The following is a 26,346-nucleotide window of genomic DNA, read 5'->3' as shown; positions in this document are numbered from 1 at the left end:
TGCTAGGTTGGCAGGAGCAGGGACCGAGCAATGGGAGCTCACCCCGTTGCAAGGATTCGAACCGCCAACCTTCTGATCAGCAAATCCTAGGCTCTATGGTTTAACCCACAGCGCCACCCGCATCAATAACCCCTTCCTAACAAAACCTATTTGTCGAGGCAGAGGGCTTGGAAAGGAGAACCAGTGTGCTGTAGTGGTCGGCATCGGACTTGGGACCATAGAAGCCGAGGCTCAAATCCCTGCTCATTCGGGACGTCCGCTGGGCTAATCACGCACTCTCGAGGCCTAACTGTGTGGCTATCACTGCGAGGATAAATTGGGTGTCGGGTGAGGGGCACATACACTGCCTTGAAGCTCCTTGGACATAAATGTGATAAATAATGGCGCCAGATTCACTGATTAGCACACATCCTCACCATTTTGTGCCTTGTGTGTTTTGGTCAAGGTTTAAATTCCAGGCGGTGATCGACGGTCGCCGGTTCCCCCCGGCAGAAGCAGGCAGCAAGAAGTTGGCCAAGCAGGAAGCAGCCGCCCACGCCATGAAGATCCTCTTGCGCGAAGTCGAGCACGAAGGGGAGGACGGCATGGACCTGGAGAAATCCTTATATGAGGACAGTTCTCTCAGCGAAGCAGAACTGGTGAGAGCGGCTCCCCACCCACCCCTGTAGCAGGCAGGGGCTGAAAGTGGAGCTCTCTGGAGCTGCCATTTCTGTGAAAAGCGGCTCCACCACAATCCGATTTCCATATCGATTTATTTTCTCACAATGGAAGTGGCCCATCATCTTCTACTTGTTGATCTGTAATAATTAGGTGGTAGATCTGTGTTAGGGTTTTTTTTGGGGGGGGGGGTATGGTTTTTGTTTCTTAATGGTTGTTGTAAACGATTTTGATGTTTCTTGAAAAACTGTGGTATATACACACATACGCCTCCCTACCTTTTAGTCGATAGTTGGGAATGCTGCCTCTGTCAGTGGAGAACATAGTCATCAAGGTTAGCCCAGAAAGGGTGTTGTTTAGTGATAACAACAGCAAAATGACCAAGGGGATTCGGATATTTAATTTGGCACAACTTACCTGAGAATCAATTTACCTGAGAATCCTAAGGGATGCAGGTTAAACCACAGAGCCTAGGACTTGCTGATCAGAAGGTTGGCGGTTCGAATCCCCTTGGTGGGGTGAGCTCCCGCTGCTCGGTCCCGGCTCCTGCCAACCTAGCAGTTCGAAAGCACATCAAAGTGCAAGTAGATAAATAGGTACCACTCTGGCGGGAAGGTAAATGGCGTTTCCGTGCGCTGCTCTGGTTCACCAGAAGCGGCTTAGTCCTGCTGGCCACATGACCCGGAAGCTGTACGCCAGCTCCCTCGGCCAATAAAGTGAGATGAGCGTCGCAACCCCAGAGTCAGCCACAACTGGACCTAATGGGCAGGGGTCCCTTTACCTTTACCTGAGAATCTTCTGCTATTCTATTCTATTTAATGCAACAAATAATTTTAGTAGCTGTGACTGTGGTTTTATTGTATGTGTGGTGTCTGATGATTTTTATGTTTTGGGTTTTTTTGGGTTTGTTTGTTTTTTGTTCTCCTTCTGAATGATGCCGTGGCCTACGGCTAGTGCAATAAAAAGTTTAATTGGTCAATATATATATATATATATATATCTCAAAATGATTTCCCCCCCACCTCCTTAAATTAGGCTGCAAAAATGAAGAAAGCTAGCCAGGTATGGACTCAGGTGTGAAAGGATTTTGAGCCGAGTTCAGTACTGTTGAAAATAGATCCTAAGGTCATCAGCATGAGGCACCCTGTCCTTTTAATTCTTCACTGTTGGTCTTTGCACCTGACTCTGGTAGGCAGACCATGGGGTTGTAGTAAACAGCAAAATAGATCTGTCTTGCCTGATGTCTGCCCGGCCCTGCTGTAGTCTCTCCCCCACCCCCTGGGAAATTATCCACAAGCCCCTGGGGTTCTGCAACAGGCTAGTCAGTGGGGGGGGGGTCTCCCCCAGGCTAGGGTGCCTGAAACTGCAGCCCTGTGAGCCAAAATTTTGCCTCTGGGGAGAGGTTGGGGGTCAGTGGAAGTTTTGTTGAAGGTGGTGGTCAGCTCGCTTTTATAGCCATCCTTTCATTTGCATTTTAAATTGCATTTTAACCTGTATTTTAAATTGTGGGGGTTTTTTGGTTTGTTTTTTACTGTAATTTTATTAGTGTTAGCCGCCCTGAGCCCGGCTCTGGCCGGGGAGGGCAGGGTATAAATAAAATTTATTATTATTATTATTATTTCCTCTTCTGGGCACCAGGAGGATAATTTCCCATTGGTGTCCCCCCCCCCCCGCCCTGAGTTGCCAAACCAACAAAACAAAACAGCAGAAAGAGCCCCACGCTGCAGCGTCCTGGTACAACCCCTTCTTTATTTCCTCCTCTCTTCCTTCCTTCCTTCCCTCTCCAGCCTGAGCAGACAGAGTCAGAGGCTTTGTCTACAACGCAACAGCTGAATGTGCTTTCTGGGAAGAACCCCGTCAGCGCCCTGATGGAATACGCACAGAAGTCGGGGAGCATCTGCGAGTTCCAGCTGCTCTCTCAGGATGGCCCTCCCCACGATCCCAAGTAGGTCGCGACTCACGTTCAGAAGCGTGTGAAGCTCACGGCGTGGCGAAGCCCTAGGCTGCTGTTGCTCTCTGGGGAATAGACCAGGACACAGGCACCACCTTTGGTTTTTTTTGGGGGGGGTGAGGATGGAGGGAGGACTCGTTTATTTATTGCAAGAGTCCCTGAGGACGTTCGCGCACGCACATCGTTACCACCGGGAAAACCTCTTGTTTCTCCTTGTGCTGTATTCAAAACCTGCCAAGGAGTCCAGATCATTTTGTTGTCTTTTAAAGTAATTTGTAGAAAGTTCCCATTCTTCCTTGAAGTCACTGTTGTCCTTTTCACACAGTTTATATGTCAGTTTTGCCAATTCCTGCATAGCTCATCAATTTTTCTTGCCACCGGGATTTCCTCGATTCTTCCATCCTTGTGCCAACAAGACTCTTGCCGCTGTTGTAGCATACATAAATAAGTTCTTTATTTTTCTTGGCAGGTCTTGTCCTACAATCCTTAACAAAAATGCTTCTGGGTTCTGTTACTTGACTGTGCAAGAGACAAAGCTCTCAGGGCTCACTGCTAAAGATCAAAAACATTCCTGGCGGTCTTGCTTCAAGAGGCCTGACTTACCGTATTTTTCACTCTATAAGATGCACCAGACCATAAGACGCACCTAGTTTTGGGAGGAGGAAAACAAGAAAAAAAATATTCTGAATCTCACAAGCCAGAACAACAAGAGGGATCGCTGCTTTCGCTGCTGTTCTGGCTTCTGGGATAGCTGCACAGCCTGCATTTGCTCCATAAGACACACACACATTTCCCCTTACTTTTTAGGAGGGAAAAAGTGAGTCTTATAGAGCAAAAAGTACGGTAATCTCTTTTAATTGCCTCTCCTGAGCCCCTTCATTCACTAGGGCAGGTGTGGGAAGCCTTTGGCCCTCCAGATGTGGCTGTGTCGCAGTTCTTATCAGCTCTAGCCATCATGACTGGTGGGCAGGAGGGATGATGGGGACTGTAGTTCAGCCACACCTGGAGGCCAAAGGTTATGGGAGCACCCAGCCCACTAACCAGCCTCCAGCTGTTTTGTTCTCCAGCTCCCATCAGCGCCAGCTAGCGTGGCAAACAGGTCGTGGATGATGGTAGTTGTAGGCCTCCAATTTTTGGAGGGCCACAGGTTGAGGTAGGTTGGAATCAGCCTTGCCTTTGCTCCCCCCCCCAAAAAAAGCAGCAGTTATCTCAAAGGGGGACAGTCTAGGTTATAATATTTGACTAGCTTGGTTTAGGTTATAGTATTTAGCAGTGTGCTGGGCTCTGCACAAAATGCAGAGGAAGATATTGGCTCTGTCCAGTGGCTTGTCTGTCTAAAAGGAACTAAAATCAAGAAACGTGGTGTGTGTGTTTTTGGGGGGGGACAGGCTTCCTCTCCTTTTTCTGTTCAAAGGGAGTGGGGTTCTGGAAATGCCCCAGGCCCCACCTGCTTTCCTGCTGCAACCACTTTCTGTGTGATCTACCTTCGGTCTCAATAAGCCCATGAACTCTCTGCCTTCCCCTTTTCCTTCGATCAGGTTCAAGTACTGCGTGAAAGTGGGCGAACGCGTCTTCCCTGCCGTGGTATCGAACAGCAAGAAGGGAGCGAAGCAGATGGCCGCCGAGGCCGCCATGAGGGGCCTCACTGGGGACACCAGCACCTTACCTGAACAGGTATTCTTGTTGTTTATTGTTTCTTAAAGGTATAGACCGCCCCATACCCATAGATCTCGGGGCGGTTCGTAACGTGAAATCACAATATGAAAAACGCTCAGTACGTCATGAAAATGAGAACGGAGACAGGTTTCCCAGCCTCCTCTGTGCACCGCGCTCCCTGGCCTCGTTCCAGCCTCCTCATCAGCCTCTTTCTCTCTCTGTTTCCTTGGCGACTTTTTCAGACAGAGGCCCAGGGCGACCAGCCTGCGGACGTGCCTGGTGTCCAGCCTGCAACTGTGGAAGAGGCAAAAGCCGCGAGCGCTAAGGGTGTCGGCGAGCTGATTAAGTACCTGAACTCCAACCCAGTCAGTGGCCTCCTGGAGTACGCCCGGGCCAATGGCTTTGCTGCTGAGTTCAAGCTGATCAATCAGACTGGGCCACCCCACGACCCCAAGTGAGTAGGCGGAGTGGCTCTCTGCCCAGCCAGCCAGAGGGTTCTTTCCTTGTGTTGCTTGCAGAACATAGAAAACAAAGCCCAGGCCCTTAGTCTCCAATTCGACTGTCATCTTCCGGCTGGCAGGGGCTGTTCTGTCTAAAGGTCTTTCCCAAGCCCTGCTGCTCAATCTCTCTTAACCAGAGAGACCCCGGGGGGAACTGGAGTCTCGTGTGCAAAGCAGGGGCTCCGCTGCTGAGCTACAGAACTTCTGTATCGGAAAGGGCTCGCCTGCATCGCCGATAAGTCCTCCTGGTCCACTAGGGAACTGCCCTAGGCAGGATGGCCATTAAACATAAGGAGATTCTCGCTGCAGGATCAGGCCAGCAGCTCTGCTCATCCAGCCTCCTGTTATCACAGTGGTCAGCCGTACACCACAAGGGAAAGCCCCGAAAGCAGGACCCAAGCACAAGAGAAACTCTCTTGTGGTTTTCATTGTTATTACAGTGGACGCTCGGGTTGTGAACGTGATCCATGTGGGAGGCATGTTCACAACCTTCAGCGTTCGCAACCCACAGCGCCGCGTCTGCACACGCACAGGTTGCGGATTCGCCACTTCCGTGCAAAGCGCAATTTAGCGCTTCTGCATGGCCGCTGAAACCTAGAAGTAACCCGTTCTGGTACTTCCAGGTTTCAGCGCGTCCGTAACCTGAAAAAAACACAACCTGAGGTGTCTGCAACTCGAGGTATGACTGGTATTATCATCATCATCTTCTATTTTCTGGATACTTGTCCACAGATATATGAAAGTTCATACTCAATGCAAGGTGTGTTTTTATAATGCACCAGAATGAAAGAATAAAAAAATTCCTTCCAGTAGCACCTTAAAGACCAACTAAGTTAGTTCTTGGTATGAGCTTTCGTGTGCATGCACACTTCTTCAGATAAGAAGAAGTGTACATGCACACGAATCTGAATTGGTATCTGAAGAAGTGTACATGCACACGAAAGCTCATACCAAGAACTAACTTAGTTGGTCTTTAAGGTGCTACTGGAAGGATTTTTTTTTTATTTTGACTATGGCAGACCAACACGGCTACCTATCTGTAACCGGAATGAAAGAAACACTTTAAAAAATCTAAATCTAAAAAGGAACGGAAGGAAAAAGAGGGAAATGGAAAGAAAGGAGGGGGGCCCTCTCTTGTGGTTTTCAGGAGCTGGTGCCTCTGTGGAGGCAGAGAATAGCCACCGTGGTCTTTGATAACCTTACCCTGCATTAATTTGTCCAATCCTCGTCTAAAGCCATCCAGGTCAGTGGCCATCACCCCCTCCTGCAGAAGCAAGTTCTGTCACTGTTGCCTGAAGTCCTTTTACAGCCAGCTTTCTTGGATGCCCCTTTTACAAGAGAGGGAGAAAAAACGTTTCTCGGTCCGCTTTCTCCTGTTAATATGTCCTGCTCTGTCCTTGTGGCTATAATTTGTTCTCAAACTGTTTTTAATATTGTATTTTAAATCATTGTAACCTGCCCTGGGACCTTATGGCAAGAAACTGAATTATTATTACAGTGGTGCCTCGCAAGATGAAAAGAATCCATTCTGTGATTCTCTTCGTCTAGTGGTTTTTTCGTCTTGCGAAGCAAGCCCATTGAAGGATTAGCGCTATTAGCGGCTTTTAGCGGCTTATCTGCTGATCAGATCAGCTGATAAGCGGCTTAGCGGCTTAGAAAAAGGGGGGGGGAAGGAAACAAAACCGCAGGAACTCTCAAGACATTGTCGTCTTGCAAAGCAAGCCCATAGGAAATTCGTTTTGCGAAGCACCTCCAAAACGGAAAACTCTTTCGTCTAGCGAGTTTTCCGTCTTGCGAGGCATTCGTCTTGCGGGGCACCACTGTATTACGATTATTATTTACCACATGGTTGCCCTGGACTGTAAGCTGAGGATGGGGCACCTCTTGGGGCCCTCCAGACGAGGTCAGGCTTCCAACACCTGTCCAGCCACACCTGGACGGCCTCAGGTGTCCCCTTTGGAGAGATGTAGTGATCCAGCCTGCTTGGTGGAAGTCCAGCAGCCTCTTAGCAGGCTGATCTTAAAAACAGAACAAGGGTGGGGGTAGGACCCAGCCAGTCCCTTTTCGGGCTTTACTCAAGCTTGCTGCATTCTTTCTGACCTTTCCAACTCTCTCAAGCTCTTCCTGTGCATTGTTTTCCTGCTGGGGCTCTTGATTTTATAGCGCCAACCTCACCCAGGGCCCCTCGGTTACCGAACCTGCACCTTCTCTGCTGATTTTCCTCCTCCTGGCAGATTCGTCTTCCAAGCCAAAGTGGGCGGCCGCTGGTTCCCGGCCGTCACGGCGCACAGCAAAAAGCAAGGCAAGCAGGAGGCTGCCGACGCGGCGCTCCGGGTTCTGATCGGGGAGACGGAGAAGGCAGAGAACTCCGAAGGCCTGACCATCACAGAGGTAACACTGCCACCCTCGCTTGCCTCTCCTTTCGCTGTTAATGGGCCATATGGGAAGACCTTGGACCCGTAGATGTTGCTGAACTACCGCTCCCATCACCCCGAGCCATTGGCCATTCTTGCTGGGGCTGATGGGAGTTGAAGTCCAGCAATGTCCGGAGAGGCTTCCTTGCAGTTTGCTTCTCTCCCCTCTCCCCTGGGCCTTGTTCTTCGGCTGTGAAAACTCCCAGCCTCCCCTTCTTCTTCTTCCATCTCGCAGCTCCCCGTGAGCGGAAGCACACTCCACGACCAGATCGCTATGCTGAGCCACCAGCGGTTCAACACCCTGACCGCACGTATCCAGCACAGCTTGCTCGGGCGCAAGATCCTGGCCGCCATCATCATGAGGCGAGGGCAAGAGGGCCTGGGGGTCGTGGTGAGCATCGGAACAGGTAAGAGACGCTTCTGGTCCGGGCAGGGGGATTACCCATATCAGAGCTGGGAAGAATCTTGCTTAAAAGCTCCATTTAGCCATGGCTAAGTGACTCTAAGGGATGCGGGTGGCACTGTGGGTTAAACTACAGAGCCTAGGGCTTGCCGATCAGAAGGTCGGCGGTTCAAATCCCCACAACGGGGTGAGCTCCCGTTGCTCGTTCCCTGCTCTTGCCGACCTAGCAGTTTGAAAGCATGAAGTAAAAGTAGATAAATAGGTACCACTCTGGTGGGAAGGTGAACGGCGTTTCTGTGTGCTGCTCTGGTTCGCCAGAAGTTGCTTAGTCATGCTGGCCACATGACCCGGAAGCTGTACACCGGCTCCCTCGGCCAATAAAGCGAGATGAGCACCGCAACCCCAGAGTCGTCTGTGACTGGACCTAATGGTCAGAGGTCCCTTTACCCTTTACCTTTATTTAAATGACTCTAAACTGGTGTTTCCCAAACTTGGGTCTCCGGCGGTTTGGGAACTACAATTCCAGTCATCCCTGACCACTGGTTCCTTCTAACTAGGGACAATGGGAGTTGTAGTCCAAAAACTGCTGGAGACCCAAGTTTGGGAAATCTTGCTCTAAACAAAAACTTTTTTTTAAAAAAAAAAAGGTCATGGGGAACAGATTATTTTTGGATACCACCCACTCAGGTCACTTTGTTCTCACCCCCCCCCAAAGAAAAGCCAGATGGAAATGGACCGAGCTGGCACCCTGCTTGCTTGTTGCTGTTCTATTAATGGAATCTTGAGTGAAATCAGATCCAGCAGAATTAATATGAGCTTTGAAAAGCCCATAAAGCTGAAAGAGGAAATGGGGAAGAGTTATCACTCTTCCAACTTCCTCCTTCAGCTCCATGTGCTTTTCAGTGGAGGAAAAGGCAGCCGCACTCATCTTGCGACCCCAGGGGCAGCACATGGAAGGGCTTATGGGTGCCAGGGAAAACCCTGTACAAACCACTAGCTGCCTCTTCCTCTGGGAATAAGTGCCCTATGTTTTGGGTGTTTTTTCTTTCAGGAAGAGGGTTTTAAAATCAAACCCAGAATGAAATTGGAAACTAGCCTCAGACGTCTTTTTGTTTAATAAATAAATAAATAAGTAATCAAAGGGGATAGAACAATCGGAATGCAATTCAGCTGCTGCAGAAGGCCAGTCCGTCTAGATTTGCTCTCGTCGTAAAACACGGCTTTGCAAGCACAGTCCATATTGCGCAGCTTCCCAAGGTGGATTTGTGGAGTGCATTACGTAAACTGTAGCACGGCATCAGGTTCTACAGCAGGCTCATATTCAGTGACGGCTCGCGAGTGACAACTCTTTGTCCCAGCAAACCGCCAAGGATTCCTTGGTCTGTTGTTAAAAACACACACACACAACAACCACCTGGAAGTAAACAAATTCGGCTCTCCTTTTGTCCACACCAAGCCCTTCGCGCGGAGTCTGTTAATGCAGTATTTTCCTGACCGCTTTCTTTCTCCTCCTTGCCTCTCAGGGAATCGCTGTGTGAAAGGGGAGGAGTTGAGCCTGAAAGGGGAGACGGTCAATGACTGTCATGCGGAGATCATTTCCAGGAGAGGTTTCATAAGGTGAGGAAGCGGAAGCCAAGCAAGGCCATTCAGAAGAGATCTGCCCAGAATGGGGCATGTGTTGAGTGCCCAGCCCCTGTTCAAGGACAGAATACTAGGCATTGGTCCTACCTTGCAGGTCGTTGTGAGCGATATTGTGAATGAATGGAATATTTAATGATGGCAACCTTTATCTGTAACACACAGGGGTGAGGAACTTGTTTTTTTCTGTTGAGAGATATAATATTTTGGGAGGGGACAGAGAGGCTGGTGGAGGGTGAGGCAACCCCTTTTCTCTTTCGCTGTCTACCCCTCTTTACAGGGTGGTGACTGGCAAGTATGAATAATGATACCTTAAAATGATGAAATATACAGTAAAACCCTAACACCGTGCAATAGTTGTCCTGATGGTTTGAAGCACCTATTTATCATTTATTTAGATTTTAACACATCCCACTTTCGAGGCCACCAGAACCTCCCAAAGCCTGCATTAAAATTTCAAAACGGCAAACCTGTTTAAAAAGCAGTTAAACGAGGAGCCGGAGGGGGAAAGGAAAGCCAAACAACTGATTGATTAAAAATTGCAGTCCTACTTGGGGGGGGGGGTAAGCCTTGCTATGTGGGGCTTTACGGCCAAGTAAACGTGTGCAGAATGGGGTCCCAAGGCCAGGAAGGTTGACCACATTGTGGTGGTGTTATTCCAGGTTCCTCTACACAGAGCTCATGAAGTTTGACCCCTCGGCACCCGAAGACAGCATCTTCCAGCCCCTGGAGGATGGCAAGCTGAAGATCAAAGACGATATCACTTTTCACCTGTACATCAGGTGAGCACCAGCCAGGGCCTGACCTGTGTGCAGCGGTGCAAGATGGCTGAGGGGTGTGTGTGTGCCTGATTGTGCTGCGTTTTGCAGGGGATGTTGAATGCAACACGGGGAAAGAGCTATCGGGGAACCCAAAAAACAGCAAAGGGAAGAGTTGGGCAGGGGTAAATAAGTGTTCTACACCAGGCAGACAGTGTGACATTGATTTTATTTCCTACCCCTCCCCTTAAGGTCCCAGGGCAGGTCGCAACCATTTAAAGAGCAGTTCAGAACAAATTGCAGTCGCAGGAACAGGGTGGGGTCGCCCCAAACACCCGTTCAAGTGTCAAAAGGGCAGGGCAAAGAGGTGTGTCTTCAGCATACAATGAAAACCATGTTAGTGAAGGTGACAGGCGCACCTCTCTCGGGAGGGAATTCCGCAGCTTGGGGGCAACCGCAGAAAAGGCCCTGTCCAAGGCTGCTGCCCCCCAGCGAGCTCTGTGAGGGAGGTGGAACTGCCCAAGGGTCAGATAGAGAGGCCTGCAGGTCTGCATTTGGCCGTAGGACCTGAGCTGCTCTCTCCTTGGGCTAGAAGGGCCATTTAGCGCAATGCCTTTTAAATTGCCATTTTAAGGATTTGCTTGAGCCCTGTTTCAGGGGGACCTGCTGAAAAGCAGCCCACGCAGATTTCTGAATAGCCTCTCGGGTTCAGGGTGTGCCTTGTTCTTCTGCCCCCTAGCACGGCACCTTGTGGGGACGGGGCTCTCTTTGACAAATCCTGCACCGACCAGGCCAACACAGTGGGGGAAGGCCAGCACCAGCCGCTCTTCGAGAATCCCAAGCAGGGGAAGCTGCGCACAAAAGTTGAAAACGGTGAGTGCCAGGGGATCTGAGCCCACGACCGGGGTTTTGTTGCTTCCCTTTTTCAGCTTTTACCTGTGCAGCCGGATATTCTGGTACGCAGGGTTTTTTTTAGGATAACAGTTACCAGCCTTCTAATTGCGTTATACTCAGTCAGTCAGTCCATCCAGTAGCAGCAATAACTTCTTTTCATTGTATGCAGCCCAATGCCTGTTGCAATACGGAACGGTGATTTTCTCTTTTTTTTAATTGGTTATTTAATTACCGTATTTTTCGCCCTATAGGATGCACTTTCCCCCTCCAAAAATGAAGGGGAAATGTGTGTGCGTCCTATGGGGCAAATGCAGGCTTTCGCTGAAGCCTGGAGAGTGAGAGGGGTCGGTGCGCACAGACCCCTCTCGCTCTCCAGGCTTCAGGAGAGCCCCAGCGCCAGCCCCACAAGGTCGGGGGACAGCGGGGAGGCGGAACGGCGCCATCCCGCTGTCTCCCGATGTGGTTTGGAGACTGAACGGTGGGGAGATGCGTGCTTCTCCCCACCGCCAGCCCCACAAGCTCCGGGGACAGCTGGGAGGTGCAGCGCGTCTTCCCGCTGTCCCCGGACCGGGTCTGAAGGTGGGCGGCAGGGAGAAGAGCGGTTCTCCCAGCTGCTGGCCCCACAAGCGCCTGGGGAGAAATAATTTTTTTTCTTTATTTCCCCCCCAAAAAACTTGGTGCGTCCTATGGGCCGGTGCATCCTATGGGGTGAAAAATATGGGAGTTTTTTGTGATACAGATAAGCAAGGAAAGGTACATATAGCATCTCCACCTTCAATTCTGGGGAGGGGGGAGAGAGGGGGAGGGAAAAGGCTGGGGGAATAGTGGTCTTTTCATTCTGTTGCGTAGTTTGTCCATGGTTTTTGCGTCAGTGTCTTGTGGGCAGGCCCCTTGCAGTCATACCTCATGTTACATTTGCTTCATGTTACATTTTTTCACGTTGCGTCCCGCAGCGACCCGGAAGCACTGGAAAGGGTTACTTCCGGTTTCTGCCGCTCGCGCATGCGCAGAAGCGCCAAACCGCGCCACGCACCTGTGCAGATACAGTGCTTCAGGTTGCGGGCTTTTCAGGTTGCGAACGGGCCTCTGGAATGGATCACTTTCACAACCAGAGGTACCACTGTACAGTGGTACCTTGGGTTAAGTACTTAATTCGTTCCGGAGTTCCGCTCTTAACCTGAAAGCGTTCTTAACCTGAAACACCACTTTAGCTAATGGGGCCTCCCGCTGCTGCCGCGCCGCTGGAGCACGATTTCTGTTCTCATCCTGAAGCAAAGTTCTTAACCCGAGGTACTATTTCTGGGTTAGCGGAGTCTGTAACCTGAAGCGTCTGTAACCCGAGGTACCACTGTAGCTGTTCGTTTTGCTACTGGCATTGCAAGGCTCCCCTGGCTGCCCATCTGCCCAGGACACTATTTCAGCCAGGCTGAAATGCTCAGGGAACTCTAGAGGGGTGTGCCCTGTTTTATGGGTTAAACCACAGAGCCTAGGACTTGCCGATCAGAAGGTCGGCGGTTCGAATCCCTGCCATGATGGGGTGAGCTCCCGTTGCTCAGTCCCTGTTCCTGCCAACCTAGCAGTTCGAAAGCACGTCAAAGTGCAAGTAGATAAATAGGTACCGCTATGGCGGGAAGGTAAACGGCGCTTCCGTGCGCTGCTCTGGTTCGCCAGAAGCGGCTTAGTCATCCTGGCCACATGGCCTAGAAGCTGCACGCCGGCTCCCTCGGCCACTAAAGCGAGATGAGCGCCACAACCCCAGAGTCGGCCACGACTGGACCTAATGGTCAGGGGTCCCTTTACCTTTTTACTAACAGCTGAATGGAACCTCTCTGTGCAGAGGCAGCATACCTTTTGAACACATCAGGTCCTGGAAGAAGCCCTGGCCCCCATGCCCTCCTCTCTGAAGATCCAGCAGCATCTGTCTGGCAGCAGCGGCTGGAGACAGTCATCCTTGGACTCTAGTGAGGGTGTGTGTGGCCTTTGGGCCATCCCAGCAAAGGCAGCTCCCGACTGGCTCCCTCTCTTCCTGCAGGGGAAGGCACTATCCCGGTGGAATCCAGCGACATCGTGCCAACGTGGGACGGGATCCAGCACGGCGAGCGTCTCCGCACCATGTCCTGCAGCGACAAGATCCTGCGCTGGAATGTGCTGGGCCTGCAGGGGGCGCTGCTCTCCCACTTCCTGCAGCCTGTTTATCTCCGCTCAGTCACACTTGGTAAGGGATCTCTCCATCCTTCCTGTTCCTGGGTGTGGGGATCTCGTATCTCTTTTCTCCTGCCTTCTCAGCTATAACACACACACCCCAAAGCACCTATTACTTTACCCCACTCCATTCCAAGATGTCTGAAAGACCACTTCCTTCGCTACAGAGATGCAGACCCTCTTGGATGCTAAGATCAGCAGGGGAAGGGCGGTATTGGCCTGGGAGAAGAGGGAACCTTCTCTGTGGCAGCCCCAGAATTCCCTCCTAGCAGAGGCGCCCTGGTGCCTTGGCTGTGCAGCTTTCCGTGTACATAGAAGGCACACCTCTCTCCACCCCCCACCCCCCGGGCAGCTTTGACACCAGAGAAACATTTCCTGTTGTTGATGGGGCAGACTGTCGCCAGTGCATTGCTCAAAAACCTTTCCCTGGCTGCCAGGATGCTGCCAAGCTTGAGTTCAAGGTTCCTACATTAATTTCCAGCATCCTTAATGACTTCGGTCCAGAATAGCTTAGGAGTGCTTGATTCCTTCTATCCCTGCCTGGCCACTTAGGTTTTTGGAGAAGCTGATGCACGTTCCATATGGTCGGCCCAGTTCTGGGAAGAGATGCCCCTTCCCTGTTGAACTTTTTGGCATCTGCTGGAGACTTAAAAAATAATAATAATAATAATAAATCCCAGCAGCCATTCTTTCACCGTTCTGATTTTACAGTTGGTTAACTGGTTTTATCTTGATTCTATTTGTTGGGCTTGGTATACACTGCCTAGAGATAATAAAAATTAAGCGGTGTATAAATTGTGGGGTTTTTTTGGGGGGGTTGTCCATATATAGAGAGAGAGAGAACCCCCCCCCAAAAAAATATCTTTGGTTTAACCAGTTTTAATGCAGCACATTTAAACTGTTGTAACCTGCCCAGGCATGGCAAAGCACAAGTAAAATATCTGATTAGCAGTAGTCGTAAAAAAAATAATGGGCACGGTCTGTGAGAAGACTCGAGAGCACAGAGACGCAATTCTGCCACAAATGACTCGCCTTAGGGCAGTGGTTGGGAAACCTGTAGGGCTCTCTAAATGCTGCTGTACTACAACTCCCATTAGCCTCGCTGGCTGGGGGCTGATGGGAACTGGAACCCAAGAACATCCACATAGCCCAGTTTTCCCATCCCTGCTCTATAGGAAGCAAAAGAGGCTGTTGGGATTTTGCTGCATGTTCATTTGGGTGTTTCCCCCCCCTCCTCCTCCTCCTTTTGGGACCTTGGAAGCCCCCGTCTCATGACAAGGACACAGCAGGCCCTGGCTATAAATGTCTTAAAGGCAGCAAAGTACTCAAGGCTTGTGTTAAACCTCTGCCCTTCCTGTCGAGATGCAGCTGCCGCTAGCCCTTTCAAAGATGGTGGTGCCCTGGAAGCAGCTGATCTGTGCTCCTTTTTTTCAAAAAAAATATGCCTGCGCCATCAACCTCATTTTGTGTTCTCTTTCCAGGCTACTTGTACAGTCAAGGTCACTTGACGCGTGCCATCTGCTGCCGCATGTCAAGAGACGGCAACACATTCCAGTCCGGACTCCCCGAGCCGTATTTTGTCAATCACCCGGAGGTAACCGCTGTTTGATTCCCGTTGCGGTTTTAATTCCTTGCCTTCCTCCTCCTTCTTCATCATCAATTATTTGTATGCCACCTTCCCATAGTTCAGTCGTGCTCAAAGCATAGGTGTCTGGACCTTTTCACTATGCAGCTGCAATATTTGTCACTTACGGTCTAGCTGAGATTCCTGCATAGGCAGGGGTGGGGCTAGACGGCCCTTGGGGAATGGCTCTCCAATGCTACAATTCCATAATTCTGGTTTGGAGGAGGGAAAGCAAGTAAGTGGGGGATATTATAGAGGTATACAAAACGAAGCCTCCTGTGGAGAAATTGGATTGATGGGAGGAGAGTCTTTTCTCCCTCCTTAGTATCCAGACTCTGGGCCCATCCAACAAACCTGAATGTTGGAAGATTCAGAACAGGCAAAATAACGTACTTATGCACAATGGACTGCTGAGTTTGCTGTTGCAAGATGTGGCAGAATCATCTTCTTCTTTGGCGATCATTCGTAGCCAAGTAAGATTGTCTTCCATAAACACTGTTTTAACAATGAGTCCGTAAGTGACTGTGGAGGCCAATTCTGGATCCACACGCCCTTCCACAGTGGGGACATTGGTTTCCGGGCACGAGTTGATCATGGTGTGGATTTGCCAAGTGTGCTTCCTCCTACCACGTTTCTCCCTTGTGCCCTGAGTTCGAGTGTCTTCAAAGCCCATGACACCTTTGGTAAAGGCTGTTCTCCAACTGGAGCGCTCGCAGGCAAGTGTTTCCCAATCATTGGTGTTTATACTACATTTTTTAAAATTTGTCTTGAGACAGTCTTTAAACCTCTTTTGTTGACCACCAGCATTACGCTTTCCATTTTTAAGTTTGGAATAGAGTAGTTGCTTTGGAAGACGATTGCTTTGGAATAGAAGAAGAAGAAGAGAAGAGTTTGGATTTGATATCCCGCCTTTCACTCCCTTTAAGGAGTCTCAAAGCGGCTAACATTCTCCTTTCCCTTCCTCCCCCACAACAAACACTCTGTGAGGTGAGTGGGGCTGAGAGACTTCACAGAAGTGTGACTGGCCCAAGGTCACCCAGCAGCTGCATGTGGAGGAGCGGAGACGCGAACCCGGTTTCCCAGATTACATGACTACCGCTCTTAACCACTACACCACACTGGCAACCAGATTGAATGGCTTTAAAAGAGAATTAGTACATGCGTGAAGGATAAGGCTGTCAATGATTGCTAGGGTATGTTCTTACCTCTGCTGTTGGAGGCAAAGGGCCAGCCAGTGCCTCTACCTAGGTCCATCCTCATTTCAGAGATCGTGATATATCACTCTTAACATGACGTTTAGCTGGTGATATATCGCAGTGTTGAAACTCGGTCCTGGTTAAAGCCACTGGATACACTGTTTGTTATTGAGCTCCCGTTGTTCAGTCCCAGCTCCTGCCCACTTAGCAGTTCGAAAGCTCGTCAAAGTGCAAATAGATAAATAGGTAGCACTCCGGTGGGAAGGTAAATGGCCTTTCCATGCGCTGCTCTGGTTCGCCAGAAGCGGCTTAGTCATGCTGGCCACATGACCCGGAAGCTGTACGCCGGCTCCCTCGGCCAATAAAGCGAGATGAGCGCCGCAACCCCAGAGTCGTCCGCAACTGGACCGAACGATCAGGGATACCTTTATCTTTATACACACACACACACACAGAATATTCAACTTTGCTATCTCTCTCTCTCTCTCTCTCTCTCTCTCTCTGCCTGCCAACACAGGTTGGCAGAGTCAGCGTCTACGACTCCGCAAGGCAGACAGGGAAGACAAAGGAATCCAGTGTCAACTGGTGCCTCCCTGATGACTCTGAAGTCGAAGTCCTGGATGGCACAAAAGGCAAAGTAGATGGGTAAGAGTGGGGCACAGCTATCAGAGGGGAGGCGTAGAGGGGTAACCGCAACATCAGGCATGGTTGGGTCGCTGCTTCCAGTGGGTGTGGGAAGCAGATTTTTGGCTGCCTTTGTTTTCATGCATATTCCATCCACATGCTCGGGGCCAGCAACGAAACTGACACTGGATGAGATATAAGAAAAGTGAGTAATTGGGGGGGGGAGCACCGCCTGGTGTGGATTAGGGGCGGGGGAGACACACTTCCTTTGCACAAAGATGGTCCCAGGCATCTCCAGGCAGAGCAGAGAACACACCCAACCTCGCACATACTTTCAGTGTAGGTCAGTGGTGGCCAAACCTGGCCCTCCAGCTGTTTTTGGACTACAACTCCCATCACCCCTAGCTAACAGGACCAGTGGCCAGGGGTGGTGGGAATTGTAGTCCCAAAACAGCTGGAGGGCCAGGTTTGGCCGTCACCGGTGTAGGTAATACGAGCTGGACGGCCCCAACAGTTTTGGCACATTCTTACGAAAGATCAGCACATTCTTATCTTCCTGTCGTCCAGTTTGAATTGCTAGCACTGGCGACTGCCGTGGGGAAGCCAGGAGGACTCCGAAACACTTAGGCTCCCTCCTGGAGTCCTTTTCCTTTACGTTCCTCCCTCCCTCCCGTCAGACCAAAACTGGACGTGTCCCGGGTCTCCAAGAGGAACCTGTTTGCACTCTTCCAATCGCTCTGTGCCAAGATGGATCGCAAGGCCCTGCAGAAACTGACCGTGTACTCGGAGGCCAAGGAAGCGGCCGCCACGTACCAGAGTGCCAAGCGGCAATTCTTCTGGGCCCTGCAGGAGATGGGCTACGGGAGCTGGATCTGCAAACCCCAAGAAGAGAAGACCTTTGGCCCGTCCGAAGTCTAGCAAGCTGTGCATTTTTATTATTTTATTTTATTTTACTTTTTTTTTTTGGCTGCGGGGGGAGGGGTGAAAGGAAAGGGGTATTTTTTTTATTAACATAGGTTGTGTGCATTCTTTTTTTAAAAATGGAAGCAGGAATGTTAACTTAGGGTTATGGATTTGCCGCGAGGCCTTCCGATTTAAATTGGCAGCATTGGGGAAGGAGCGGGGGGGGGAGTCTCCCTCCCCTTTAATTCCCCCCCCCTCTTATCAACGAACATTGCAAAGACGTGATCTGAGTGCGCAAACCTGAGAGATAAAGAGAGATTCACCAGCATCAAAGCTCGTCTTGTGACAACACCCTCTCCCCATCTCTGTCCCCTTCTGGTTAGTCAAAAGGCCGCCTTCCTTGTCTTTTCTTTTCTTTTAAAAAAAATCAATTCTTTGAACCCCTCCTTTTATTTTATTTTTAAAAGCTGTGAATTGAGGAACTGGTAATTATGCACACACTGTCTTTTCCACAGCAGTTCTGTCTCTCCATGGATTTGCATAAAGGTGAACTCTAGGAACATCACAGAGATTTCCCCTCACTTGAATTTAATTTTCTGATATATATAACCCAACCTCTCCTCTTACCTTTCTGTTTAATTCACAATTCTGCCTTTGGAGCCACTACAACATTTACCCATCGCACCGCCAGGTTATGGTATAATTCTGGGTTTTTTTTAATTTGGGGGGGGGGGGTATGTGTGATCATTTCCCCTCTCCCCAAATCTTTGGAATGCTGTTGAATTCGCCTTGTTCCCAGCGAGACAGACCAGCCTTTCTGAGGTCATTCTAAGCTAAAACCGCACAGCTCCCCCACATTCTCCCAAACTCCTTTCCTCCCTGCTCTGTATTGACACCTGCTGTCCTGAGAGCCAGCCAGACTCACCTTAATTTTTAATATTAAAAGGCACGGAGGAGCAGTCACTCAAGCAAGTATGTCCTAGCTGTCGTCTCTGTGGCGGCCCAGCCTAGAAACATACCACCGGGTTTCTGTGAATGTTTAAATATGGGGTCATCCCTTGATTCCTTCTAACACCTGAGAATTCCCACGCTCCCCCTTTCTTTTAAGTTACTAGTCCTCAATTTTTAAATATATGTATATAAAACTCCGGTTCCAAGGTGTTGGCTGCTATAGAGTCGGCAGTGGTTTGTCTTATTTGTGGAATCCTTCCCCCTGATGTTCCAAGCAGCCTTTGTTTTTCGTTTTTCGTTTTCTAAAGGTGCGTTTGAAATGCAAAGGATCCCAGGCTTTGGGGATTTATTTTGCCCCCACCAGCTTTTCTCCTCCCCATCAGTTACGTCTGGGCAGTTGCTGTAGTGGAATTAACTGGGGAGAGCTCTCTTTATGCAAACTCTTTTTCTGTCGAAAGGCGGCAGCCTCTCCTCCGTCCCTCATCTCCCCACTTTGTCCCTCATGACGCACAGTTCATTTCCTTCCTTAGTCGCGAAGGCGCTGGCGAGCAAATAATAATAAAAAACAGATGTAAATTTATTCAAGGCAAATCTGATCCTTCTCCCACCACTATTGTAATTCAGGTTATTTCCTCCCCTCCCCCCTTTTTTTGGCAAGTCTGCTTTTTATTGCCCCTCTAGATACCATCGTTTGACAACTGAAGTCACCACATTCCGCCTGAAAATAATAATAATAAAAAAAAGGTTTTCTGTATTGGTTTTGCTGGTGTGATTCTTTTTTCTTTTCCCAGGGGAGAGGGGGCAAAGCAAACATCTTTTTGTTTTTTTGTTCCTCTTTTGGGAGGGGGGAGACCATCTCCCATGAGATTCTCTAAGGCGGATCTATGTGCTTAATTTCATTTGGGAAGGAGGGTGGGGGAAGAAGCTGAAATGGCCGGGGGGGGGGAGGAGAGCGGGGGGAGCCAAGACCTCTGCAAGCAAATGCTTTGTTACTCGGGCAGGAGCAGCCTTTTCCCTGGAGGAGCGTCTTCACCTCCATCGTGGAACAACTGTCTTCGGGAGTGAATCTGGTGCTCACAGCTCTGAGTTGTGAGTCCACAGCACTTTTACCTGTTCCTGTGCAGAAGGTGGTCTCTGGAAGTGCTACCCCAGCTCGCCTGGCCCAGTCAGTGGCACTGGCTCAAAGGGAAATGCTGACACAGCCCCCCACAAGGTCTGAGGGACAGTGGACCGGCCCACGGCTGAAAAAGTTTGCTGACCCCTGCCCTGGCCTGTGGACTCTGTTACATAGGTTGCCATATCTTGAAGGGCAAAAAAGAGGACAGCCCGACCAAGGAAAGAGGTAAGTGTGCATAGAATCATAGAATCCTAGAGTTGGAAGAGACCATAAGGGCCATCATGTCCAACCCCCTACCAAGCAGGAAACACCATCAGAGCACTCCTGACATATGGTTGTCAAGCCTCTGCTTAAAGACCTCCAAAGTAAGAGACTCCACCACACTCCTTGGCAGCAAATTCCACTGTCGAACAGCTCTTACTGTCAGGAAGTTCTTCCTAATGTTTAGGTGGAATCTTCTTTCTTGTAGTTTGGATCCATTGCTCTGTGTCCGCTTCTCTGGAGCAGCAGAAAACAACCTTTCTCCCTCCTCTATGTGACATCCTTTTATATATTTGAACATGGCTATCATATCACCCCTTAACATCCTCTTCTCCAGGCTAAACATGCCCAGCTCCCTTGGCCGTTCCTCATAAGGCATCGTTTCCAGGCCTTTGACCATTTTGGTTGCCCAACCATTTTGGTTGCAGAACAAGCCGAGCCCACGCCGCTGCTGGCCTGAGTGGAGACAGGACCCCAGTTCCTACCTGATCTTCGCTGCGACAGCCTCACTTCGCTGCAGCGCTTCTGCTGCTGGGACATAGCGCCCTCGCAAGCAGTGCACACCACCCCCCCAAAAAAACAAAAGAAGCCTACCCCATCCCCAAATAAAAAACCTCCAAATCCAGACATTTCCTTAAAAATGCAAAAATCTGCCCAGATGGGCATGTTGGCCCCCAAAAGGAGGGCATGTCCTGGTTTTCCTGGACACATGGCAACCCTTCTGTTAAGGTAGTTCCCAGCGAAGCTGCAGAACAGTCAAGAATATATGTCATGCATCTCTGCCTTAGATTTATTGTTTCTGATGGCGGAGATTGAGGCTGTTTTGACCAAGGCTTGGATGATCAAAACAGAGATTGGCATAAACCTGACCTGGAGCCTGCGATTTTCATAATACGGTGCTGGTAGAAGCCAGGAGTTTGCTCCTGGGTCCAAAGACAGAAACAGGCAGGCTGGATGCATGGGTGCCCCCCCTGCACCCCCCACGCTACGCCACTGCCAAGAAGGCCTTCTGCCTGGTTCCCTGTAGCTTCACTTCTCGCAGCGAGGGAAATGGCAGAAGGCCCTCGGCGCTGGACCTCAGTGTCCGGGCTGAACAATGGGGGTGGAGACGCTCCTTCAGATATACTGGACCAAGGCCGTTTAGGGCCTTAAAGGTCAGCACCAACATTTTGAATTGTGCTCGGAAACATACTGGGAGCCAGTGTAGGTCTTTCAGGACCAGTGTTATGTGGTCTCGGTGGCCGCTCCCAGTCACCAGTCTAGCTGCCGTATTCTGGATTAGTTGTAGTTTCCGGGTCACCTTTAGAGGTAGCCCTTATTACTATTATCTGTAGATTAAACAGGATGTTGGTTTGGCCTTCACAGTTTAGAAAACATCTGAAGGCAGCCCTGTTTAGGGAAGTTTTTAATGTCTGACATTTTAATGTATTTTTAATCTTTTGTTGGAAGCCGCCCAGAGTGGCTGGGGAAACCCAGCCAGATGGGCCACAGCTATCAACCTTCCCTTTTTTTTGCTGGAAATTCCCTTATTACAGCACCATTTCCCGCTGCTTCCCGCTGCTATCCCAGATTGTTAGATATCCCGTAGACCTGTCCCGTAGACAGGTGAGGCTGCTGATCCCTTATTTTCGAGACTGCTGATTCCTTATTTTCAAATCTGAAAGTTGACAGCTATGAGATGGGCGGGGTACAAATAATAAATTATTATTATTATTAACCTGCAGGATTGGGGACCTCACCTGCCCGCAACCTTGAAATACGCTTAAAAAACAACCACTCGCACACAGCTGAACCGAAAGAAGGAATCTCTCCCATCTATGTGACCTATTTTATTGGTATTGCGGTGTCAGCGTTTGGCTTTTCAGGAGCAGAGGAGGACAGGGTCAGGAAGACACAGCCAATGGCTCTGTGGGGGGACACTGGTCTCTCTACCGAGGCTGCTGGTGATGGCCCAGAGTGGAAGAAGCCGCCTGAACCGGACCCTGGCTGGCTGGAGCACCAGTCTACGCTCCATCTCCTCTGGCCACAAACACATATATTGTTAGGGGAGCTGGTCCTGGCATCAGTCTGTCCTGAGAGATCCCGAGAGTCCCTTCTTCGCGCAGGGTTGCCACCTGACCTTGTGGATGAATTGGTCAAATCTCACGGGTGGTCCTAGGAATCCCCCCTGCGAAATGTCCTTTTTTTCTGCCAAGCTCTCCCCACCCCACACCTCTCCCCGCCAAGGGTTGCGCCCCAGGGTGGCCTTCCAATCTGTAGCTGCTCCTCAGAGATGGAGGGTGTAGATGTGGATATTTAATTATATATAGACACATAGATCATCTGATTATTTTATCCCTGAGTTGGGAGCTGGTTCCCCGTAATTGGCACAAGCCAGGGAGTATGGGGTGGGGGGCAGGGAGAAAGCTGTAGTCTGTGTCCAAAATGCCCTCGAGGCTGCAAGACTCACTGCCCCCTGTGCCCCATAACGCATCCAGACAGCCGTCCAGGAACTTGACCTCAGCCTCTTGGAAGGAACTGACACCTCCTGGCTGCTTGGAACTGACACCTCCGATCAATGGGAATGGAGGAAGCTGCCTAAAATAAGCAGATCAGACAGCCAGGCCTGACCCTGCTGCAACCTTTTCCACCACCACCACCTCTTTTTTTTTTAAGTGGGGAAGCCGGGGATCAAACCTACGACCTTCCGCATGCAAAGCAGGTGCTCTACTGTTGAGCTACCATATCATCCTGGCAGCCCGGAAGAAACCAACCTATTCCAGTATTGTCGTTTTAGCTCTGGTCTGCTTCTCTGCAAGCAAGGCTCTGTTCTCAGTACTGAAGCTTGAGCCGGGGCAATGGCAGACAGCAGGGGAAAGGGCCCACAATCCCATATTGAGCGCACCTCAGGCCGGCGTCCGTAAATGTAGAGATCGGGTAGGGTGTCTCTCTGTCCCGCTCCATCTCCCTCCCTCCTCCCTCCCTCTCTCTTTAATCTTCCTTGGCCCGCCTCTCTTCGCTCGCTCTGAAAAGCTTGGCAAAGGAGAAGGGCGAGTCCAGTTGCTACTTGGAGCCGGAACCACCGTGGTTGATCTGCAAGAGGGAGTTGGTGGCATAGTTCTGGAAGAGAGGCTGCAGGAACATGCCGATGGTGCCAAAGACGCAGACGAAGACGAAGATCCACAGGAAGAGGCGGTCGATCACCATGGCAACGTACTTCCAGTCCTCACTCACCTGGGGAAAGGGCAAGGATACGGAAGTTAGCACCTGTCAGCTGGAACCCGTTTTGGCTTGGCAAGCACCTGTTGTGCGTGGGCCCGCTTCCGACCAAACAGGTGCCAGATCTAGGTAAGGTAAGGTAAGGTAAGGTAAAAGGTAAAGGGACCCCTGACCATTAGGTCCAGTCGTGACCGACTCTGGGGTTGCGGCGCTCATCTCGCTTTATTGGCCGAGGGAGCCGGCATACAGCTTCCGGGTCCTGTGGCCAGCATGGCTAAGCCGCTTCTGGCGAATCAGAGCAGCGCACGGAAATGCCGTTTACCTTCCCGCCGGAGCGGTACCTATTTATCTACTTGCACTTTGAGGTGTTTTTGAACTGCTAGGTTGGCAGGAGCAGGGACCGAGCAACGGGAGCTCACCCCGTCATGGGGATTCGAACCGCCGACCTTCTGATCGGCAAGTCCTAGGCTCTGTGGTTTAACCCACAGCGCCACCCGCGTCCCAAGGTAAGGTAAGGTAAGGTAAGGTAAGGTAAGGTAAGGTAAGGTAAAACAAAACAAAACAAAACAAAACAAAACAAAACAAAACAAAAAAACAAAAACAAAAACAAAACACACTCTACAGAAAGTCCAATCTGGGCTGTCTTAAGCATATGCAGTGCCGGGGTTTAAAGATCCACCGAGTGCCACCCCCCCCCCCCCGGTTGCCCAGGGTTATTGCATAATTGTATACAGTGGTACTTCGGGTTACATACGCTTCAGGTTACAGACTCCGCTAACCCAGAAATAGTGCTTCAGGTTAAGAACTTTGCTTCAGGATGAGAACAGAAATCGTGCTCCGGCGGTGCAGGGGCAGCAGGAGGCCCCATTAGCTACAGTTTCAGGTTAAGAACGGACCTCCGGAAAGAATTAAGTACTTAACCCGAGGTATCACTGTAATTATATGATCGCTGTCTAATCTTAGGGGTGTATGAGGGGCCATTTCTGTGACTATCTTGAAGGGACCCCGCACTTCTGAATTTGCCACCACACTCCTGGTCAGGCCCCTTCCTGCTTCCTTACAGCCAGTCCAATGGATAGCCCAGGCTGTTAGTTTTCTCCTCTTGGGTCTCAGTTTTGCCCTTGTAGAACAGAGCAGGAAGGAAGAGCAGAAGCAACTGGCCTTGCCTGCCATCGGCTCTGGCGCCACCTGCTGTTGATCTTCTTCTTTCTTCTTCTTTGGCGATCACTCATAGCTGAGTAAGATTGTCTTCCATAAACACGGTTTTAACAGTGAGTCCGTAAGTGACTGTGGAGGCCAATTCTGGACCCACACATCCTTCCACAGTGGGGACATAGGTTCCCGGGTGTGAGTTCATCACAGTGAGGGTTTGCCAAACGTGCCTTCCTCTTAGCACATTTCTCCCTTTTGTCCTGAGTTCGAGTGTCTTCAAAGTCCATAACCACCTTTGGCAAAGGCTGTTCCCCAATCAAAGCACCTGCAGGCCAGTGTTTCCCAATTGTTGGTGTCTATATTACTTTTTTAGGGATGCAGGTGGCGCTGTGGGTTAAACCACAGAGCCTAAGACTTGCCGATCAGAAGGTCGGCGGTTTGAATCCCGTGACAGGGTGAGCTCCCGTTGCTCGGTCCCTTCTCCTGCCAACCTAGCAGTTCGAAAGCACGTCAAAGTGCAAGTAGATAAATAGGTACCGGGGGGGCCACTAGGGGGCGCATTGGAAGATGGCTGACAATAACATCTCTCTGACCCACACGAAGTAATCTGGAGGCTATGATGGGGGTAATTAGCCTCCTTAACCCCCCCAGGATTGTGGGGGGGGGGACGGCCCTTGGGAGAGGCAAGACCTGCTTAAATATTTTAAAGAGCAGACTGTTTAGCCTGCTTTTAAAAATGGTTTCAGCTCGGGTTCCCCTCCTCTTTCTTTCTTTCTTTCTTTCTTTCTTTCTTTTTTGTAATGCTGGTTTTAATTATTGCTTTTGTTTTAGGAAGTTTTTTTTTGCTAATTTTGCAAACTGCCTTCAAACCGATGGTGAAAAGCAGAATAGTAAAGTTAGCATTAAACAAAAACAACAATAGAGTTGCCTGTGTTGATTGCACCCTTTACAGTTGTGTTAGGTAAAGATAAAGGGACCCCTGACCATTAGGTCCAGTCATGGCCAACTCTGGGGTTGCGGTGCTCATCTCGCTTTACTGGCCAAGGGAGCCGGCTTACAACTTCCGGGTCATGTGGCCAGCATGACTAAGCCGCTTCTGGTGAACCAGAGCAGCGCACGGAAATGCGGTTTATCTTCCCGCCAGAGCAGTACCTATTTATCTACTTGCACTTTGACGTGCTTTCGAACTGCTAGGTTGGCAGGAGCAGGGACCGAGCAATGGGAGCTCACCCCATGGCAGGGATTCGAACTGCCAACCTTCTGATTGGCAAGCCCTAGGCTCTGAAATGACAGCTCCCTGAAGGCTATCTGAAGCCTGGTTTGCTGGCAAACCAGGAAAGTCCTTCAGGTTTCTGCTCTGGGTCAATTTTATCTTCATTCTCATGAGGGCTAGAGCCCTGGATATGCTTTTAAATGAAAGCTGGGTTTCCAAGGCTTCTAAATTCTCTGTATGGGCCATACCTGTACTGGGAGAATGGGGAGGGAGTCTCAAACACAGTACACAGAGGATATACTCATCCTCAGCTCCAGCTCAGCTTCCAATTATATTTAAGTGTGCAATCTCTCATGGACCCATGTTTACATGGGGTTTTTAAGATTTATTTTTTGAAGTATGCCAGTTCTCAAGGGTGAGACCCAAATCCTTTGCCAGGAAAAAGCAAGAAGACTGGGAACTTTGTGCCAAAAGGCATATTTGCTTATTGTTCACTTCTCATTGCCCACAAGAGTGTCTTTAAAGCCTCAGAGAGTTTTATTCTATTAAGTGGGTTATATGGAAATTTGTAAAATGCAAATCATAAAGGCTGGCTCAGGAATGGGGAGACTTCTTTCACCCTGAGGGCCGCATTCTGGGGGCCACACACACCAGTGATGAGCAGGGCAAAAATTGGGCAGAGTGCTAAATCTAAGTTTTACCTTTGCACTATAAGGTAAAGGTAAAGGGACCCCTGACCATTAGGTCCAGTCGTGGCTGACTCTGGGGTTGTGGCGCTCATCTTGCTTTATTGGCCGAGGGAGCCGGCGTACAGCTTCCGGGTCATGTGGCCAGCATGACTAAGCTGCTTCTGGCGAACCAGAGCAGCGCACAGAAATGCCATTTACCTTGCCGCCAGAGTGGTACCTATTTATCTACTTGCACTTTGACGTGCTTTTGAACTGCTAGGTGGACAGGAGCTGGGACTGAGCAATGGTGGCAAGCCTTAGGCTCTGTGATTTAGACCACAGCGCCACCTGCATCCCTCTCACCTC

General features: G+C 50.1%; 2 protein-coding genes across 8 annotated transcripts in view; one reads left to right on the top strand and one right to left on the bottom strand.

The window, feature by feature from the left end:
* The window catches only part of ADAR (adenosine deaminase RNA specific), a 40,288-nt gene extending 21,163 nt beyond the window's left edge, over positions 1-19,125 (top strand). For all 7 annotated transcript variants that reach the window (XM_082202049.1, XM_082202052.1, XM_082202051.1 and 4 more), the window contains exons 3-15: positions 446-638; positions 2,445-2,602; positions 4,147-4,282; positions 4,507-4,718; positions 6,999-7,155; positions 7,414-7,585; positions 9,105-9,198; positions 9,882-10,001; positions 10,717-10,850; positions 12,904-13,086; positions 14,555-14,667; positions 16,411-16,538; positions 17,195-19,125. In XM_082202049.1, coding sequence (XP_082058175.1) covers positions 446-638; positions 2,445-2,602; positions 4,147-4,282; positions 4,507-4,718; positions 6,999-7,155; positions 7,414-7,585; positions 9,105-9,198; positions 9,882-10,001; positions 10,717-10,850; positions 12,904-13,086; positions 14,555-14,667; positions 16,411-16,538; positions 17,195-17,435 — 2,041 coding nt within the window. In that variant the 3' untranslated portion in view covers positions 17,436-19,125. The remainder of the gene's footprint in view (positions 1-445; positions 639-2,444; positions 2,603-4,146; positions 4,283-4,506; positions 4,719-6,998; positions 7,156-7,413; positions 7,586-9,104; positions 9,199-9,881; positions 10,002-10,716; positions 10,851-12,903; positions 13,087-14,554; positions 14,668-16,410; positions 16,539-17,194) is intronic.
* A 2,416-nt stretch (positions 19,126-21,541) lies between these two features.
* Positions 21,542-26,346, bottom strand: part of CHRNB2 (cholinergic receptor nicotinic beta 2 subunit) — a 33,656-nt gene continuing 28,851 nt past the window's right edge. Inside the window, exon 6 of the mRNA XM_082202303.1 lies at positions 21,542-22,962. Within this exon, the coding sequence (XP_082058429.1) occupies positions 22,792-22,962 (171 nt within the window). The 3' untranslated portion in view covers positions 21,542-22,791. The remainder of the gene's footprint in view (positions 22,963-26,346) is intronic.

This window comes from Podarcis vaucheri (genome assembly GCF_965113315.1).
Source record: "Podarcis vaucheri genome assembly, chromosome: 16".
Classification (NCBI taxonomy): Eukaryota; Metazoa; Chordata; class Lepidosauria; order Squamata; family Lacertidae; genus Podarcis; species Podarcis vaucheri.
This window is presented reverse-complemented; position numbering and strand designations above follow the sequence as displayed.